The sequence below is a fragment of the Chlamydotis macqueenii genome, chromosome 10 (assembly GCF_036417535.1).
Source record: "Chlamydotis macqueenii isolate bChlMac1 chromosome 10, bChlMac1.mat, whole genome shotgun sequence".
Classification (NCBI taxonomy): domain Eukaryota; kingdom Metazoa; phylum Chordata; class Aves; order Otidiformes; family Otididae; genus Chlamydotis; species Chlamydotis macqueenii.
This window is the reverse complement of record NC_141565.1, coordinates 10,337,807-10,357,901: the sequence shown is the minus strand read 5'-3', so window position 1 is coordinate 10,357,901 and position 20,095 is coordinate 10,337,807. Positions and strand designations below refer to the sequence as shown.

At 55.7% G+C, this 20,095-nt stretch overlaps 2 protein-coding genes across 3 annotated transcripts in view; both read right to left on the bottom strand.

Moving 5' to 3' along the window:
* Nucleotides 1–8,395, bottom strand: part of CELSR3 (cadherin EGF LAG seven-pass G-type receptor 3) — a 33,299-nt gene extending 24,904 nt beyond the window's left edge. Inside the window, exon 1 of the mRNA XM_086755276.1 lies at nt 5,296–8,395. Coding sequence (XP_086611402.1) covers nt 5,296–8,395 — 3,100 coding nt within the window. The remainder of the gene's footprint in view (nt 1–5,295) is intronic.
* Nucleotides 8,396–11,082: 2,687 nt separating this feature from the next.
* The window catches only part of NCKIPSD (NCK interacting protein with SH3 domain), a 54,417-nt gene continuing 45,404 nt past the window's right edge, over nt 11,083–20,095 (bottom strand). For both annotated transcript variants that reach the window (XM_086755453.1, XM_086755454.1), the window contains 5 exons: nt 18,475–18,555; nt 17,034–17,162; nt 15,061–15,153; nt 13,336–13,508; nt 11,083–12,766 (listed from right to left, as the gene is read on the bottom strand). In XM_086755453.1, the coding sequence (XP_086611579.1) occupies nt 12,563–12,766; nt 13,336–13,508; nt 15,061–15,153; nt 17,034–17,162; nt 18,475–18,555 (680 nt within the window). In that variant the 3' untranslated portion in view covers nt 11,083–12,562. The remainder of the gene's footprint in view (nt 12,767–13,335; nt 13,509–15,060; nt 15,154–17,033; nt 17,163–18,474; nt 18,556–20,095) is intronic.

The following is a 20,095-nucleotide window of genomic DNA, read 5'->3' as shown; positions in this document are numbered from 1 at the left end:
TGAGAGCCCCAAACATCCATGTTTCCTTGGAAACCTGGCTCTCCATCACCATACCAAGACAACATTTACACCAGCACATCTCGACGGTGATTCCCAGAACTATCCCTGGCTGCCAAGCCCTGCTGAAAGATCCCCTACACATGACCAGTGAGTGGCAAATGCAATGCTGACATGGGAGATGGGCTTGTGAAAAGGTAGGCAGGAGAGTGGATCTCACTTCAGGAGAAGAGAAAAGTGGCTAAAACAAAGATGTCTCCCAGTGCAAGGTGGCAAGAGGGGCAGCGTGCTTCCCGGCACCTCAGTTAGCCTCAGCCCCGACGAGGGCCAGGGGTGTAAACGCCAGCCCCCCCGTCCCCCAGCTCCAAGCCTCATGTGCAAAGCTGCCTTCACCATTCCTCTCTCCATGGCTGCCTTTTGATTTCCCTCAGCTCCGTTTGAAGTTTGCAGTGCAGGAGGATTTAAAAGATTGAAATGTTTCCCTTTTTTCCCCTCTCTCTCTTTTCCACTCTTCAAAAGGTGAAAGCTTTCTGGCGACCCTGCAAATTCCCGTGCACGCGCCAGCCTGCGTGCTGAGGCTGGTGCTCCAGAGATAAGGTTCGCACCGGGCTGGGGGAGCGGCGCTGCCGGTACAGCCACCCAGGAGTCAATCTCCTGAAGGAAGGGGGATTGCTTCCCTCTGAAATCAAACTGCTCCAGCCCCGTACAGAAGCAAGGTGAGAAACCACCCCTCTGTGTGACACCCTGCCAGCTCTGACACGGAGGGTGCATGAGCAGTGCTTACCAGACAGCTCCATCCAGTCCAGCCTGGCTCATTGAAAGGAACCCACACCATCACCCGTGTTCCAGAGAAAGGCTCAAAGGCTGCTGAGAGCACCCAGCCCTGGGGAGGCAGGAGCAAGGGGCTCAGCCGTGCTTGGTGTAAGATCCTCCCCAGGCCACCAGCAGCCTGGCATCCCACCCCAAGGGACCACCTGGTGAGGCAGCATCCCAGGATGCCACCACTTTGACATCAGTTCCTTTCTCAGCGAGAAGCCGTGCCGTGTCCCCGCTCCCTCTCCTCTCCCTTTGTCCACTCCTCACAGTTGCCTGTCTGGCCAAGGCAAGCACGTCTCCTGCTCTCCTCGCTCCAGCTCACGGGTCACCGGGAAGCAGTCGCGAGGCCCAGGGGACAGCTCTCGCTCTCCCCGAGGGCTGCTCACAGCCCAGCAATAGGCAGGCAGACGTCTGCCTGATTTATGGCGTTATTAGGCCCTGGCTGATGCGATGCTGAGTCCTGGGGCAGGCCGGAGCCCAGCAACGCCTCTGAGGGGCAAGGAGACCATAGCTGGGGAAGAAGGCTGCAGGGTGCCTGATGCCTTTCGCATCGCCCAGCCCACAGCACGAAAGCACAAGTGCCCCTTTCCCGGTTCCCCACAGCAACAGCCCTTGCCACACAGCCCTCTCCAGTAAGCTCCCCCATAACACGCTGTCCCACCACAGCATCACACCCGGGGCTGCCTCCCCCTCGGCTCCGTGCAAGGGGAAGCAGATGGTTAAGAGAATGACCTGCTGCAAATAGGGGAAAAAAAAGCTACCAACAGAAAGCCCAAAGCTGGCTGGAGAGACTGACCCCCCTGGGAGGCATTTTAATCACAAATGCTCGGCCTTTCTGATTAAATCCTGTGGCTGGAGAGCTGGTGCCTGGTGAATATTCATGCAGCAGAATGAGGAGCCCTGGAAACATGCCTACAGGGAAAGGAGCAGAGAGAAGGGACGTGAGGGGCTCTAACCCCCATGCTAGGCAGCACCGGGTCGTCGTGTTTGCACTTCCAAGACTGACAATTACCAGCTTCAAAAGCAGCGAAGCTACAGAAAGAAGAGTTCCAGCTGGAGAGCGGGGTGGGCAGTGGACTCTGCCCGGGGGGCTGCACTGTCAGCCTGGGAATGGAGCTCCAGGCCCATGCTGGAAACCTCTTAGAGGAACCAGGGCTGCCAACTGCTGCCCAACAGTCTTCTCCTGGGTCTGCCAGGGCAAGAGCCCATCTCTCCCGTTCCCTTGTGCTCTCCGGATACCTGAGCAGCACCCCAGCCTGCCGTGCAGCACAAGGCGCGGGCTCCAGCCAACGCTCCCACCCCAAGAGACTCAGAGTCACTAGCAGAGGTTCCCCTTCCCCTACAGCAAACCAGTCAGCCTTCAGGCTCCCAGGGAGCTCTGGGGATCAGGAATAAGGCGACTCAGGTCAAACGGCCTCCCTGGCCAGGAGGGGACACAGCCCTGTCCCTCACTTGAGGGGACCAGAAGCTCAGAAATAGGCTCCAGTGCATCAGCACCTGTCCTCTTCTCAGTGGCAGAGCCAACGTTCGAGAGAGCGAAAGCCACTGCTCTGACTGCAACACCCTGAGCAGCCACCCCGCAGATGGCAAGGGTGCAGTGGGGACAGGCAGGGGCAACTTTCACATTTGCAGCTGAGGAGCAGTGAAACACCTCCAGACAGAGGAGCCAGGAAAGGAGGAGAAAGGTATGGCTAAGGAGAACATTCCTCACTGCTTCCAAAGGGCTTTGGCAGACCTCTCAAGATTTTATTGATACTTGACAGGTTAAGAGATCTTGGCAGTAAATCAGACTCCCCTCCCCCAGCACAGAGTATGAATGTCACTCTCCTGGTAGCTCTAAAGACAGGAACTAAAATATCATAACCAAGAAAACTCCAAAACCGTTCCCTAACCAGGAACAGAAATCCTTAAGTCTCCTACTCTGACTTTGGGGTTAGCAACTCCAGCTGTGGTGGACCTAACAGGGAAGGAAGCTCCTGAGATTGGGCTCCTCAAGGGAGGAGAGGCATGCCAGCTGTGAAAGGTGAGGGCAGCCCTGGGACCCTTACCCGGCTTGAAAAGATGGCTCAAAAGTGTTCAGACATAGGAGTCAAGACAAACGTGCTCTAGGGGCATCTTCCCTGCCAGGCTGGAATTTTAGCTGAGACATCTTGGACAAATGGGTCCCCTCAGCAGGGCAAGCTCCTGGACTGCAGGCCGAGGGGAGCTGCATACAAAGAGCTCGCGGGAACAGGGGCAACGCAGCAGCCACAGCCGCGCGCGGCCGAGCCCCCACCCTTGTCCCCAGCCCAGCAGCCTGGCCCAGGGGAACCAGCCTGGAATGGCTGAAAGTCAACACCATCGCAGGCTCCTGCAACGCCCTGATCTCACACAGCGCTGCGGGCCACGGACACAGCCCCACCACCCCACTGGCTTGCATCCTCGGTGGCCAAGAGCAGTTTTTAGCAGCCATAGGTGCCCATGCTTCTGCGAGGAGATGGCATCAGTTTGGAGGCTGTCAGTCCCCCTGGAAAGGCACTGGTCTGTGATGGGCCAAGTCTTCCCTGCCTCCTGCAAGGGGCTGAGCTGAGAACACACACAGTTCACAGGCAAGCAGAAGGGCCCCTTGCCTTGTGTTTTAGGGGGATCCAGCCTCCCTCGAAGGGACCATAAAGTTCACAGGAGGGCAGGGAAGCGGCTCCCTCCATGGATACTGACCCTTGGGGCACCCACCGAAGCACTATTGTTGCGTTCCTGCAGGAGGAAGGTGCTCCAGCACGGTGCTGAGCCCAGGCAAACAATGCAGCCAGGTCTGAATGTCCCGGCCGCCAGCTCTGCAAACCCACTCGCCCACCCTCCCCCTGCACACAGCGACAGCACGGGGCCGACGACAGGGCTGCCAGCTGGGCGGGGGGCTTCGAACAATAAAGATGGAAAAACCAACCAGACCTCCACCTCCACAGCCAATATCAAAGCCAACAAAAGGCCCATTTTCCAGTGTCTCGCTTCCCTCCCCGGTACAGCTCTTCCCCTTCCATCTTCTCTCCTCCTTCACGAGCGCACCTCTCCCAGTCTCCCTCCCCGCTGGAAGATGACGACACTCTAATTGCAAGGGCCCCCTCGCCGCGAGGCGGCTCGATGCAGGGCTTCGGGACGTGATTGTCTCCTGCCTTTGTGCAGGGTTAAGTGTGCGAGGAGGCAGGGCTTGCATAAATGCACTGGGGCAGAAGCTGGAAAGGTCAAAACCACCCCCCATCTCCAGCGATGGGCATGTGTGTGCCTGCACCCACCCTCAGCCAGCCCTGCAGTTACAATGAACCCCCAAAGAGCCCCAGTCCACCGAGGGGCTGGTGCTGGCCAGGCAGAATTGTCTTGAACAGGTCTCCTCTTAAAGCCTTTGCTCCATCTTTTGAAAGAAATCTTCCCCTAGCTGACTAAGCTGGACAGCGAGAGGGAGAGGGTAAAAAGGGAGGGCAGCCGGTAGCCGAGGCTCAGGGCAGCATCATGATTTAACATACAGCTGCCCAGGCACTCTTGACAATTCGGCACTTGGCCCCTCCAAAGAGGGCTCTTGCCCTCCCTCCCCCAGAGCCGCTCCTCAGTTCAGTGACGGCCGGACGCCTCCATTTCAGATCACGCATCCACGAGCAAAGAAAGGTTGACGGTGAAGGCAAAGCTCAGGTGGTGGGGAGCCACAGATGAGCCCCTAGGTCCATCTTTGCCCTGCCCTCAGCTCAGCTGCAGGGGACCCCAACGCTCCCCAAAAGCCACCCCAGCAGCTACTGCTAGCATCTGCCTTTGGATAATCCGGCAACGCACACGCGAGAGCTTTAAGCACCGCGCTCTGAGGTTTGTCACAGCTGTCCCCTACAACACCACTGAGTTAGATGCAGAAAGGTGGTACCAGGTTTCAGAAGCCGCACCAGCAAGCACAGGTGTTGGGAGGTGCCACAGCCGGAATCCCCACTGAACCGCTTGCTACCAGGTATCTCTAAGGGGAGTCCCTCTGCGCGAGTTCAAGCCCTCTCTCCCAAGCACACCCAGGGAAGCGCTTGGTCCTGGCAGGAGAAGAGCCACCCAGGCTTGGCAGCGAAGCAGCACGCCAGCCCCTTGGCCAGCAGCTTGGCCACCCCGGGAACCAGCTGTCTGCCCGGCTAGCACCCTACGGCACACGTCACAGCCTCGCTGGCGACAGCACCTCCGGAGGTGTCTTACAAGCGATCCTCACAGCTGAGTAACGATGCTTTGTTCTTGCAGACCGCCTCCGGCCTTGGCCCCCTTACACAGCGCTCCCCTGCACATCCCCAGTGCTACCCTTCCCAGCCCCTCCAGCATTCCCTGGAACCCCCCAGAATCCCCTCCTGGAAGGCACTCCCAATCTAAATCTTGCTGCTAGTCCCAACCCACCCCCACGATGCAGAATGGACTCCCCGAGGGGGACCACGCAGAGCCCCCCAGAAGGTACGGCATTAAAGGTTTAATGATTTGATTTTCACACCCTACCTGTGACAGTCACCAGCATGGAGGCCACGAGCGGGCGGTTGTTGTCCAGCTTGCGGCTCAGCCTCAGCTCCCCGCTCGATTGATTCACAATCAACAAGTGCAGTTCATTTCCCCGCTCAAAGGTGTAGAAGAGGCGGTCAGACACATCTGGGTCATAAGCTGGGACCTTCCCTATGACCCCAGAGGGGAAGGTGTTGGACTTATTGGACACGTAGTTATTGAAGAGGATCTGGAAGTTCTTCAAAACAGGGCTGTTGTCATTCTGGTCAATGAGTCTGATGTGGACCGTGGCTCTGCTGACCAGAGGGGCAGAGGTGGCTTGCACTACGATCACATACTCAGGTTTTGTCTCATAATCCAGGTCTATTAAGGCTGTGAGCTCCCCAGAAAAGATGTCCATCTGAAATATCTCAGGGATGTTGCCTTCCACAATTTGGTACATGATCTGGGCATTGGGTCCCTCATCTGGGTCAACGGCTGTGATCTGGGCCACGACAGAGCCTACGATGCTGTTCTCCTTTACCAAGACCTCAAACTCTTCAGCGGGAAAGACAGGGGCGTTGTCATTCACATCCTGGATGGTAACCTGGATGTGGACAGGAGTCCGCTGAGGAGGGATGCCCCTGTCCACAGCGTACGCAGTCAGCTCGTAGACAGGGACGTTCTCACGGTCCAGCCTGCGGACAGTGCGAATGATCCCTGAGGTGGGCTCTATGGTGAAATCTCCATCCCCATCCTCCCCATTCTGGAAGGTGTACTGCACTCGCCCGTTGGTGTGGGCATCCCGGTCGGTGGCAGAGATCTGGAGCACGCTGGTGAAGGGAGGTGCATCCTCAGAGATCATGCCCTGGTAATGAGGGCTGACAAATTGGGGGGCGTTGTCATTAACGTCATTCACCATGATCTCAACATAGGTGGTGTCCGCTTTCTGGGGGATCCCGTTGTCCTTGGCAGTGATAGCCAACGTGTAGGTGACCTGGTCCTCATAGTCCAGTTCTGCCTGGAGAGTGATGGCCCCAGAGTCTGGATCGATGCGAAACTGAGGGACGTTGTCTTCTAGGTAGTAAGTGATGCGGGCGTTTTCCCCCACGTCATCGTCCGTGGCGCTGATCACCACCACAGTGCTGCCCACAGGCCGGTCCTCGTTGATGCTCACAGAGTAGTGGGCGCTCTGGAACACAGGCCGGTGCGTGTTGGCATCAGTGATGTTGATGTGAACATGGCAGTTGTCACGCAGGGTGCGGTCAGAGGCCGTCACAGTGAGCACATAGCGCCTCTCCTGCTTGTAGTCCAGCGGCAGAGACAGAGTGATGAGCCCCATCCCGCCTTGCGTGCTGATGGAGAAGCGGTTCCGCGTGTTGCCTCCCGTGATCTGGTAGGTGATGGCACTGTTCACATCCCGGTCAATTGCCGTGACACTGAGGACACTGGTCCCCACGGCTGCATCCTCGTTCAGGCGGATGAAGTACTCCTTCTGGGTGAACTCGGGGCGGTTGTCGTTGACATCCATGACAGTAATGGTAACGCTAGCGGAGGCAGATAAAGACGGAGAGCCGTGGTCCCGAGCCTCCACCCCAAAAAAATAGTGTTCGACTGACTCCCGGTCCAAGGGCCCGCTGACCGTGATCCACCCTGTGGCACTGTTCACCACAAAGGGTGTGTCGGCCGAGACTCCCGTCAATTTGTACTCCAGGCGCGAGTTCTCGCCATAGTCAGCATCCACGGCCTGGATGTGGATGACGGAGTGGCCGAGGGGAGCGTTCTCCAGGACGGAGATTTGGAAAGGGGTGCTGACAAAAATGGGGGCATGGTCGTTGATGTCCACCACCTGGATGCTGGCCATGCCGGTATTGTTAGAGAGGGGAGGGCGCCCCGCATCCTGAGCCCGGATCCTCAGGGCGTATTCCCGCTCCACCTCAAAATCCAGCGGGGCCACCACCTGTATCTCCCCAGTGATGCTGTCAATGGAGAACTGGCCTCGGCTGTTCCCACTGATGATGTTGTAGTGAACCAGCGCATTGTTGTCCTTGTCCAGGTCTGTGGCGGTGACGCGCAGGATCTCGGTGTGCGGCCGAATGTCTTCCCTCACCTGGACGATGTAGCGCTTCTCGCTGAACTGAGGGGTGTTGTCATTCTCATCAAGGACCGTGATGTAGACCTTGACTGTGGCGGAGCGGGGCCCCGGCTCCCTCCCCTGGTCGTTGGCCTCCACCACCAAGGAGTACCTCTCCATCTTCTCCCTGTCCACCGGCCCGCTGGTGGTGATGAGGCCAGAGCGGGGGTCGATCTCGAAGACGGCGTGGGCGGCCCGCTCGTTGACAAAGCGGTAGCGGATGTTGGCATTGGGTGGGGAGTCGACGTCGGTGGCCCGCAGCTGCAGGATGGGGTACCCCTCCTCCACGTTCTCCCGGATGGTCTCCCGGTACTCGCCCTGCTCGAAGACGGGGTCGTGATCGTTGCGGTCAGCCACGGCGATGGCCACCATGGTGGTGGCGGACAGCCGGGGCACCCCGTGGTCGGTGGCCGTCACGCGGAAGTAGTGCAGCTCCATGCTCTCGCGGTCGAGGGCCTGGGTGGTGGTGATGAGCCCGGCCTGCGGGTCGATGCTGAAGAGCTCCCGGGAGCGGCTGTTCATCAGGGCGTCCATGGAGTACAGCAGCCGCCCCGCCTCGCCCCCGTCGGGGTCCTGGGCCGCCACCGCCACCACCACCGTCCCCGCCGGCTGGTTCTCCGCCACCTCCGCCTGGTAGTTGTACTGGGGGAACTGCGGGTGCCGGTTGGGGGCTGCGCGCCGCCCCCGCCGCCCCGGGGACGGAGACGGGAAGGTGAGCGGGCGCGGCGGGGCGGCGCGGGGCGGGCAGCGCGATGGGGAGCGGCGGCGCGGCGCGGCGGGCAGCCCCGGGGGGACCGCCGCCGCCCAGCACGGCACAGCGGCGGGGCAGCCCCCGCGAGCCGGCGGTCCCCAGCCCAGCGGCGGCGGCGCGGCGACCCCCAGCCCGGGGGGGAACAAAGGGAGCAGCAGCAGCAGCAGCGGAGGCGGCCCCCGGTGGTGGCGGCGGCAGCGGCGGCTCGGGGCGGCCACCGGCTCCTCCGCCGCCATGGTGCCTCGGCGGCCGCCGCCCGGCCCGGGCGCACGGCGGCTGGGCTCGGCGCCGCCCCCGCCTAGCGGCGGCGATGGCCGCCCCCTGCGCCGCGCCGCTGCTGCTGCTGCCGGGGGTGGCGGCGGCGGCTCCTCCCGCAGCCCCAACATGGCTCCCGCCGCCCCGCCCCGGCCCCGCCCAGCGCCGCCATCTTGAGGGCGGGGCGCTGCTGCCGCCCGGCTCTCGGCGCAGCGCGGAGGGATTGCGGGCTCGGTGTGAGAGGTGCGGCGGTTCCCGTGCGGGGAAGGTGTTCACTCGTGTCAGCCGCGCCGGACGCTGCGTGGGGTTGCCGCCGTCCCGAGCGGCTCGCCTGCCCCGGTGCGGGGTGCGCCCGCCGTGCCGAGAGGGGCAGCGGCCATTGTGCAGGGGAGGCGCAGGCGCTGCCAGGCAGGGCCCGCCTGCAGCTGCCTCACGGCCCCCTCGCCGTGGCCGCCCGGCCGGCACCCGGCGGTGCCAGCTCTGGTGATGGCTGCCGGTGCTGCGGGCCGGCCTCCCCTCGCCATGGCTCAGGCCGGTGGGGTGGGATGCGATGAGGGGCTGCCCCCCAGCCGGCCCCATGTCCCACCGAGGGGGACCAGCTCTCTGAACCAGCTGTGGATGGGGCCGTGGCGTCCCACGTGCCGCTACCGCAGTGCTGAACCCAGGTGGCACCAGTGCTTTGGCTCTGCCCAGTGCCCCGTGTTCCTGTGCCCCTCTTTCACCCATGACCACCGCCACCAGCTCTCCCTCAGCTTCGGTTCCACCCATGGTGACAGATGGTCCCCTATCAATTACCGTTAGTGTAAATGAGGGGGTGGGGAGAGCGCATGCTGCCCACTGGTTTGGGGTTTGACTGCAAGCAAGCTCCCACTCCCTGGGTGGAAACTAAGCGAACACAGGGCAGTGTCGGCAGCATGCCTGGTGGGTCCCCAAACTGCCCCGCACCATCCTGATGGCTGGTGCTTCCTTACCATCACCGGTGCAGAAGCCAAGGCCGGGCCACTACCTGGGCAGCAGCAGGGTGGGCGCAGCAGGCAGGGCTCATCCTTGCTCGCGCTGGTGCCTGGGCTGAGCGCGCGTCTCAGGACCACCATGGGAAATACCAAGCAGACCCTAAAGCAGTAGCGAGCCCAGCTTGGCACGTGCTGGAGAGAAGTTCTCACGCTGCTTGCACAATGCTGAGGGCCAAGACCTGGTAGGTGTGGATTTCTAAGCCTCCGGAGAAGCTGGCACATTAATTTATAAACTCCATGGGATTCCTGAACATCGGTAAGCTACCCTGATTAACTTCTCAGCCACCACAAAACGCCTCTGGCTGGGCCAGTCCAGCAGCAGCACTGACAGGGCCGCAGCCATGCAGGTGCAGTGCTCCGTGGGGATTTCCGTTCTCCTCCTCCAAGCCCCTGCGCACCCACACGAGCCCTCCCCGCACCGTCAGGCTAACACCGACCGGCAGAGCAGCCCCGGCCCCGCGCACAGCTCACTCAAGGAACCTCATCTAATAAAGGGCAGAGCAGCACCGACATGCTTCGCAAGAACCCCTGCCGCAGGCTGGGTTATACATCGCACCTCCTCAAACTGGGGATTTGCCATCAAGAAACCCAATCGGGAGAGAGGGGATGCTTTTAAAAAAATTATGAAGGCTTTCAAGTTTATTTGTTCTAATTACCCAGCTGACAGCTCAGGGGAGGAGGAGAAAACCATCGGGGTATTACTGCCACAAAATAGTTGTAATTGAATCATTCCAGACAATAAAGCAGAGGCGCAGGTCACAGGCAGCGCATCGCTCCCCCTGCACCGGCCCCCCAGCACCCCTCCCTGCTGCGCCACAGTAAAGCCACACTGACAGGAGGCGACACCGCTCCAACAGCAGCCTATTACGGCTGAGGGAAACGCGCGTTATCTGCGCCCGTTACCCATGCACAGAGCAGGAACTGCTGAGCCAGCCTGGGGATAACAAGTTTACACGCTGCCGTTCGATTCCCTGCGATGCCCGAAGGCCTTCCCTGGGCCCCCTGCAGCTGGCTACCCCCAGCTCCTCCACGTTTGGGGGGGGGGGGGGGGAGCGCACAGCCTGCACCTGGCATTGACATCCCTACTCCTGGCCAGGGCTGTAACCGGCTGGCTCCTCCAGCACACAGCCAGACCAGCTTCCCTGCTGCTCACCTGGTGCTTTACCAGGCATCCACTGCCCTCCCACCGCACACACACCCCGCCGTCCAGGGCAACCCCCAAAGCAGCATGCGCAGGGCTGAGGTTTGGGAACAGACATCCACAGCCAAAGTGTGATTCATTAGCACTCGATACAGACCGTTAAACCCTCGCTGCCTCGGCAGCTCTGCTGGGAGCCAGCTGAGGCTGCGTGTGCCTTGCAGGAAGCAAACTGCTGAGTCCAGCTTTGCCAAACCCTTAATCCGGAGCAGCAATGCTGGGCAGCCCCACGGGGGTGATGGCTGTGCCCCTTGCAGGGGCTGCTGCCCTCCACCACTCTTCACCTGTCAGCAATGTGCTAGGAAAAACACAACGCAAGAAGTTGAGTGTGGGAAAACTGACGCGTTGATCCCATTCGACAGTCAGCGCCTTTGTGGGCAGCAAACACCCGAGCTGCCCCCACCCTTTTGGTCCCCCCCCAAGCAGGACGGGGAAGGCAGGGCTATGTTCACAGAAGTCCAGTTTAAGACATTTTTATTCCTCTGCATGTTACACTTAGTGTTTAAGAAAATACAGGATCCCTTTGGACATTCATACATTTTTACAGGGGAAAAATAGGTTTCTCTACGAGGGTGATCACTAAGCTTTGGGTGTTCCCAGGCTAGCTTCAGGGGGTCCTTGCCTCCCTTGGCTGCCAGGCCAAGCCCCTCCATTCCTGAGCATCACTGCCCCAGTGCCCAGAATCCAGGCCTGCAGAGCAGAGCTCGCGTCATCGCCTCAAGCTAAAACTAAAAAATATAAATACAGTGCCCAGTATTTCCAGTTCCACTTTCCAATAGCTCCTACACTGGATACTGCAAAGGAAGAGCTGGGGACAGGGAGTGACCAGACTGCACACAAATATCTAAAAGACCCACGTTAGTGTGTGTGACTATCTGTAACACGGAAACAGGTTAATCCCTTTTGCTAGCAATCTAGAGGAAATATAAATAAGGGCTCCCCACACTCGTGCATAGTCACAAACAGCTACTGGACACCAGGCTCACGCTGCCTCCGAGCGCTGCCACGTGGAGAGGGAGGGCAGCGAGGCAGAGCTACTATGAAGCTCTAGGCAAGAAATCCACACGCTTCACGAACAGAGCACGCCTGCCCACACACAGCCCCTCCACTCGGGGCCCTGGGGCAACGCTGTGAGAGGTGGCAAGCAGCAGCCTTCGCTTGGCAGGACACGTCTTCGCGCTGTGTCCAGGCCAAAGGCTTCCTAAGGGCAGCGTCACCCACGTGGTCATTACTTCTAGGCTGCCACAGTGTGCAAGAAATTCAGATTTAAACATCACTATAGAAAGCAGATTGAAAAAAGCAGCTGCTGGGGTAAGACCTCTATGACCCTAGGTGGGCTGCTACTCAGAGGCAAAGCTGAGGGCCGGGGGGAGTGAAAGGCTCACTAGACGAGGCGTTAGACAGCGAGCGAGCTACCTCCCCTTGCAGGGCTGCGGCACATTGGCACTAGCAGCAGAAAACAAAACAGATGTTACGAAAGCTTCTTCCAAGCACCAGCAGACTCCACTTGGTCACTGTGGGGAGAGAGATGCACATGGAAAAGAAGTGATACTCTAAGGCAAAGGCCTTTTGCTTTGGGACCTCGGGACACCAGTGCAGCTAAACTCCCCTCCACCCCAGCTGCAAAGTCCCTGTCAAGCTGTCTGCCCTTCCCGCTAACACCAGCTGCCCAAATGCCTCCTGCCCCAGTCTTGCAGGCAAACCACGCGCCAGCACCCAACCCCGCTCTGACTCCTCCCGAGCACCAGGCCCTGGGGGCACCCCACGCCCTTTCTGCCGCTGGCGTCTCTAAAGGGCCGGTGAAGGCTGTCCCAACCCTAGGCCTTGCACAGAGGGATACAAGGTATGAGCTGTACTGGAAGGGAATGGGGAGAAAGTGTCAACAAGAGACGTCATCGATCCAAGTGGTTCAAACTCCAGTCCAAGCTGAGGGGCAGTTAGCTGGTACCAGGAGAGATTTCTGGGAACTCTTTATAAATCTCCAGGATGATCAGTTTGTCCATCTGGCACTGCTGGCTCTCCTCCTCCTCCCCGAGGATGCGCTGCAAGATGCCCTGCAGGTCGGAGAGGCGGTGCTGGTGCTGCAGATAGGGCGTGGAGCGGATGATGGCGTGCATCAGAGAGAGATACTCCATCCTCAGCTGCCAAGTGGGAGGGGAGACAAAACACAGAGCACAATGAACGATTTAAAGTGAAATAAACAAGCATGCCAGCCTCCATTACAGCACGAGCACAGGGACAGCTGCTGCTGCACCACCAGCCAGAGAGCAACTCCAGAGGCACCTGCTTTTCCTTAAGGCTCATTAGTAGCTATGGAAAATTCTGTTTTTTCCACAGCAACCCAGTGCTGCTCTTCACCCACTCTCAAACATGTGCACATCCCCTGCCTCTTGCAATACCAAAACAGAGATCCCTCCTACTTCTGCTAACTCAGTGGAAGGTCCTTGCTCCCAAAGGTCCCTGGACAGAAGGGCGCAGACCACCTGGCAGATCTTTCTTCAAACATGCCTTCCTATTGCTGTGTGCTGGAAAGGATAAATCCCCCCCTTCCTCCTCACTCCCCAGGGTTGGTTTGAGCACCCAGAAATGTCATGGTCACCCCAGGACACCAATCTTGCCTGCACCAGCAGGCCTGACGAAGGGCCAGGAGAAATACTGTTGCTTTGGAACCATGCTCCCTTCCCCAGTGCCTATAGGTTACTGTGAGCACCTTATCTCCTGGGGAGAGATCAGCAATCTGCCGCACCAGGATATCTATCAGGACCATCATGTCCGTGTGGTAGAAGATGCTGGCCGTATCCTTGCTGGCAAAAATGTCCTGCAGAAACTTCAGCACTGAGTGCGGTGGCTGAGGCTGATGCTTGAAGATACAAACCGGATCATCTAGGGGAGGCAGAGAGACACTGCTAAGCCACATGCTTCCTGTTGCCCGCCTCCTCCACCTTCAGTGCACATCCCTTTGTTAGAGGCTTGGAGAGGAGGCTGCCCCGGCCTCGGCCAGCCGCTCCCTGCCTGTGGCTAGCTTTTGTGCTGGCAGATCTCAGAGTCTTGCACAAAGCTGCATAATCAGGATGGCAGCTCTGCAGGGTACCAAGCAGAGACCAAACTCGTTAGTATTAGCATTAATCATTGTTTATATTTCACCTACCAACCCAGGTGAGAGCTAATTAGCACACCGCCTCCCAGTGCCTCCTCTTTTTGCTGAACAGCTACCACTGATTTTCTCCCTGGTTTATTAAGTCTGGTCCAATGACCCCTTTGAAAAGCCCACCAGAGCCTGTATCAGAAGAGCTTTCACCGCAGAGACCAGGCCAGTACCGTCCTGAAGCAGGAAGAGAAACACCTCCAAGTTTAAATGAGCCACCACATCCTGTTCTCTTCCAAAACATGTCCCTGCAGACCCTGAGAGGGGCTCTGGGACACTGCAGCACCCCCCTCAGCAACTGTCAGGAAGGCGGGCACAAGAGAAGCCTCTTCATCAGGTTGTGGCCCCCTCCTTTCTTCCCCCAGCCCCTCGAAGTAAGGTGATCCCTGCAGGGAATCTGGCAGGGAAAGGGCTAAACAAAGGCTTTGGGAGGAGGCCAGGCAGAAGAGCACTGAGATGCCGGCTGCCCTTAAGCTGATACAGTGTGGAGACAGTGATTTGCAGCCCCAAAGAGAACTAAAGCCTGAGTAAGATGAGCTGCAAGCATCATAGGGTGAGCTATTTACCAGTGAATCAACAAAATGGATCTCCGGCAGCAAAGCCAGTGTGCTCCAGAAGGCATTAGAAAGCACAATAGTGGCATGCAGCACAGGCAGAAATACCTGGCACCGCTCTTCCTGCGGAGCCATCCAGCTTTCCAGCAATCTGCTTTGCAAATGCTCTAAACCTACAGTGGCTTTCACTCTACGCCTGGAGCAGGTGCAAAGCTGACCCTCTGCTGGCGATTCTGAAATGGGAAACTGCACTCTAAGCAGCATTTTGGAAGACAAGATCTCCCTCTGGGTCTGTCCTCCGAGGCAGATGATTGCCAGCACGGGCTGAGGCTTGTCTGTCAGTGATGACAGAGCTCTGTCTGCCCAAGGATACAAGTGGCCCAGGACCAGCTTCTCTCCTGGGCAAGAGCTTGCCTACATTGCAGCCAGCCACGCCGCGAGATGGGGCTGGTCTGACCCAGTACAAGGGGACCAGTTTGCACGGTAATGGCAGCCCAGAGTCCTCTCCTCTCTTTCTAGATGCCGTCTTTATTCCTTGTGCAGCTCCATCCTCAGCAGTGCAGCCTGTCACCCTCACAAACTCACCAGGAAGCAGCACGTCTTGCCTGAGCTGACAGCTTCTCAGCTACCTGCGTCCCCGACACATCCCACCCCTTAACAAGCAGCAGGCTGGTCTCCCCAAGTCTCCATTAGCTGCACCCCCTGCCAGGCATGCAACAGTGCCGCAAACACTCACCTCCTCTGTTCAGCAGCAGCAGCAGCTTTTCTGTGAAAGTCTTGACATTCGAGTGCTTGCTTATTGTAGTCATGATCACACTGTGTTCTGGAACTAAGGAAGAAACCTGTTCAGCACATCCCTTTGTTTCCTGAAGACCATGATAATTAAAAAAAAAATAGCAGAGGGCTCCTATTTCACATCAGTGCTCTGGGAAGCTTTGGGGAACTGCAGTCTATCAGGGCTATGAAGAGTTTCAACCCCATAGAGTAGGTGGGCAGAGAAAGGGAAGATGAAATAAATCTGGAAACAATACATGAAACACGAGGGACTCTGTGCTTTCTGTGTGCATCTGATTGACATGTGGGCTCCAGTCCAGCCAAATCATGTGAAATACCTTGCTTTATGTTGTGAACCATTACCTCCACTCACAACCCTCCAAAGCCAAGGGCCTCACTCTCTAATATCTTTGTACTTCGTATCAGCAGGGCCCTGCTAGAATTTACTGCCTTCTCGTAAGAAAGGACGGCCATGTCCCAGGAGCATGCCAGAAGGGAAAAGTTCTTCCTACCACTCAGCATGGGCCTGTGCAAGGGGAGGTGCTGAAGAGTTCTCCTCAGAGATGTTCCCTAGCTGCTTTGGGGGTGATTTCTTGTAATTAAAATATGTTCACCGTAGCAGACTTTATGCATGTGTGTGAGTCTGCATGCTCAGAAACATCCAAACAGCACAGTGTGGCTATTTCTATGGCACAGGGTTGGCAACTCTATAATAGCTCACAGGTTGCAAAGTGCTTTAGGATCCTTGACATTTAAAAGCATCAATATAATACGTTTTTAGGAGAGTTTTGGAAGTAACGCTGCATCACTGAACTGTAGGATAAATGAATCTTGTGGACAGCGGAATAAAAATTCAATCCACTAATAAGCAACCTGAACATCATTTAACTTGTCTTAGCATCAGAGAACAAGTCAATGCTCTTGGCTACACCCCAGGTGGGCAATAATCCCCCAGCAACACACTGCCTGTCATGCATTATTGCCTAATTACTGCAGCCAGGAAGTGTATGGGTAACTGTGAGAAGGAGCAATGAATGAAAGCAGCAGAGACCACACTTAATCAGTCTCTGTGCAATCAACTTTCACATGTAACTAGAAACTTTCACATAAATTTTAACAAAGCGCAACTCAAAATAACAGGTAAATTACTGGACACATCCTTGCTGCTTTATCCTCCCCTCTCTCCATGAATTAGAACAAAAGGAAGTAATTAACTGAAGACAATTGGAGCAACAGGAGATTTGGGGTTAAGGAGTGGCCCCTCTTAGCAGGACCTGGAACTACTCTCCAATCTTCCAACAACAAGCTTCCAAACTCACAGGCAGCAGGAGGGCAAATGCCCTTCTCTAGGAACCAGATGTGTCTGTTCTCATGGAGCTCAGCAGGGGAGGGAGGACAGAGAACGAGGGCACTCAGGAGAGACCACAGCTCAGGCCAACTCTGAAGAGCCTGGCCCCAACACACAGGCATTGCATGAGCTTCAAGGGGTGCAGCCGGGTAAGCAGAAGGTTCATCAAGACCTACAGAAGGCAGAGGACTTTCTTTCTGGACTGGTACCAAGCAGTACCATGCCCGCTGAAGCATTTTCTCTCCCAAATTAGCTGTGCCTAAGAGTTAACCCCACTGATGTTCTGCAAGTGCAACCCAGCAACTGCTTTGATTCGGGCAGTGTGGACGTACAGAGAGAAATCCACTGGGCTTCACAGAACTACTGTGCCCCAGAGGGTCAGTTGGTTGGACATGGGCGCTCAGGCTGTTTTTTTGCTCTAGGGTTTTGCACAATATTTAAACACAATGTATTGCCAGAGGCTAGGGGAGCTGGAGAGGTTATCACAGCACCATGAAGACTGGGTGAGATTCTCTTTCCCCCTTCTTCATGCCCTCAATGCTCCAGACCACTGAAATCCTGCCAAGGCAGAGCAGTGCCAAACTGACCTGGAATGTGGAGATTGAAGGCCAGAAGGACGTTGACAAATAAGTCAGGCAGCTGGTCGGTGGTGTCTGAGGGCAGCCCATCCTCAATGACATCCAGCAGGAACTGCACAAACTGAGAGTTGAGATGTTCTGCACAAGGAGAAAAAGGGGCATTTACAGCACAGTGAAAATAAACCAAGCAACAAGGGACCATGCAAGCCACTTCTCCGTGCTTTTATGCTTAAAAACCATTAGTGGAGTGCCAGTGTCAGCTCTAGGGAATTAACAACCCTGCAAGTGGACTAGACAGACCACTGAAGTGTCTTTGTGAGAGAGACAAGTGGCTCAGAGAACTACCCACAGTGCAGGGCAACACTGAAAGCTGGTCCCCCACTGGCAATTTTTTGGAGTAAATGACCCACCAAATCCTGCTCTAGCTGTTGTTCCAGCACCACTGCTGCCAATGAAGGCTTCATGTAGGAAGAGATTTGTATTCTTGACCACTGGTTTAATCCATCTATTTTTTTAAAAAAAAGCAATCATCCAGGTCATTAGTAATAACCCATTTTTCAATTTAGCGATTAGGAAAGCTCAGGAGCTCATGCAAATAAATCCACCTGCAGGAAATAATTGCCAGGGTTACACAAGGAGAGAAAAGCAGGAGGTGTGGAGGCTCATTCCACAGTTTCTATTGCACCAGCTTAAATCTTTTATGTGTTTACCAGAATGTTATGGCGAAGCTGCTGAGGAGATGCTTATAACAATCTCTACTGCATTTCTAGGAAAACTGAGCCCAGAGTTTTCCAGATACAGGGAATACAACATAGCCAGGGGAAGCAGCAGGCAGGAAGTGCTTTCTGGCTGAAGGCTGGAATGAAAGGAAAAAGCACAAAACAGGCAGATCTGGCACCTTTGTGCTTCCCTGTTGCCCTTAATCATCTCCGCCTTCCCTAAGAGCTTGAAATGCACAGGGCCGAGCCCTCCTGTTAGAAGGGAGACCAGGAAGAGGCCACGTTACGCAGCTGACAGCTTTAGTGGGCGTTCATGGAGTGATCTGGGCTCTCACAGCCTTATCAGCAGACAGACCATGTCAGTCTCCAAGGCAAGTTAAGAGGTCCTTTCATGCATGGCAGAGGTAAAAAAAAAAAAAAAAAAAAAAGCCACTTGATCACAGCGATGGGCAAATCCACCTCTTCTGCAGCACGGCATCTGACCTCCACTGCTCCAACTCAGATTTGTGCTGTGCTCTCTGGAAATCTGGCATCTCAGGCCGGTGTTTTAGCAGCCAGGCTCTATTGATAAAGAACGGACCCTACTCTTGCCCTGCTGGTGCTGGGCTTTCCCCTAGCTGTCTCCACTTTGGCCACCAGGAAAGGTTCCTTCGCTGTGCCTGCTGGCATGCCCCAGATGTCCCACATCACGTCTGCTGTTCTACCAACCCGTAAGCATAAGCTGCTCTTACCATAGTGATGATAAGGCAGGGGCTCCCCCATGGAGAACATCATTGCCAGCACCAGTGCAGAGTAGCACATCTTTTGATGATCTGCAAGATAAAGGTCCTGCCATTAGTTCTTCTGAGGATGCAAAACACCATTCCCCAGCTGCAGCTGGGAAGTCACACATTTAATACAGACATTTAACACTGATTAGACTGCTCCTTGTTCCTGTATTTACTGAGCTGTAAGAGTGTTTTTCCCCGTTTTAAGCACACCACACACCTTCTGTGCTATGTGTTTCCAAAGCAACTTAAAAATAATCACAACAAGAATTCTTTATTTTTCCCCCCCCTCCACTTAAGAGGATCTAGGCAAACTTGATGTGAATAATTAAAAGCGTCGCCTGCATGGTCCCAGGACACAGCCCATAGTTACGTAATTACTGAACCCAGAAAAAGCATCCATCTGGCCACCTTGAAATACTGCCTGTTCCAACCAACACCACCCCCGGACAGTTATGCTGCTTATTACCATCTCTGCACTGCTCTACTTTTGCTACCTCAGCTCTGCCTGGAGGTATAAGAGGTCTCTGGGGAGAGCAGATCACTGCTCATGACTCAGGCTGTGCATCTGCCCACCTCCCAGGCCACACATGTCTCCAGCACTAATACGTCCCACAGCCTGCTAGCCCAACACCATTTTCGCTGGCAGCAGCGATATGTGAATACTCCACAGAACCACAGCCAGCGCCTTTCCTGAATTTTAATTAATGGATACATCTCCGTAGATATTTGCAGAAGAAAAAGAGTCATGAAATAGGATCTATGTCATAATAAAATGTAGCCTCCATCCAGTTCAGCCCAAAGTGAAGATGATAGGAAAGATAATTCCAGGTTACCACATGCGCTGGCTAAATAAAGTTCAGCTGCATCTGCTGGAAAGAGCCTGGGGGCACTTGTTACAAGAAAACTGAGGGTGTACTTATAAAAAGCTGACCAAAACTACTTTTCATTAGAGGAGAAAGTCCCTTCAATGTATGATGCTTCTCCCATTCGTACTGCTTCCCTGGACAATACGTGCTGATTCCAGTTCCCCCTCCAACCCTTTAAGACATTTCACTTCTCTACGCACAAATTGATCCATCCCTAAGCACCTGCACCCTGCAGTTTGGTTTTGACAGCACAGGCTGATGCCTTCACACTGTCATCGGATACTCCTGGACATCGCCAAAGGAGCTGCAACACTTGGCAGCTCCCAGAATTACTGTCAGCACAGGGGAAAAATGCTAGAGAATCATTCCAGCCTTGTGCCCCTGGAAAGTCAGCTCTGTGAGCAAAGCCTCTCAAACAAAGAAGACGCAGACTTTGTCAGAACTCCACAAGATGCCTGAGTTTTCAAACAGCAAATACTTTGAGTAAAAATAGATCATTTGGGGCTTAACTAGAGATACTACAGCATTAACAAGATTAAGACTTTGTAGGAGAGCTCTCTAGACCATGTGGCAGCAAAGGAAAGCTGGAAAGTGCTGTTTACTCTTGGTAAACAAAGAGTGAGGATATTCATTGACTTAAATATAATTCATACTTATGTAAGCAGCTCTCAGCTATAAGGTGTCAGTGATGCCAAAGCTCACTGCAACAGAAAAAG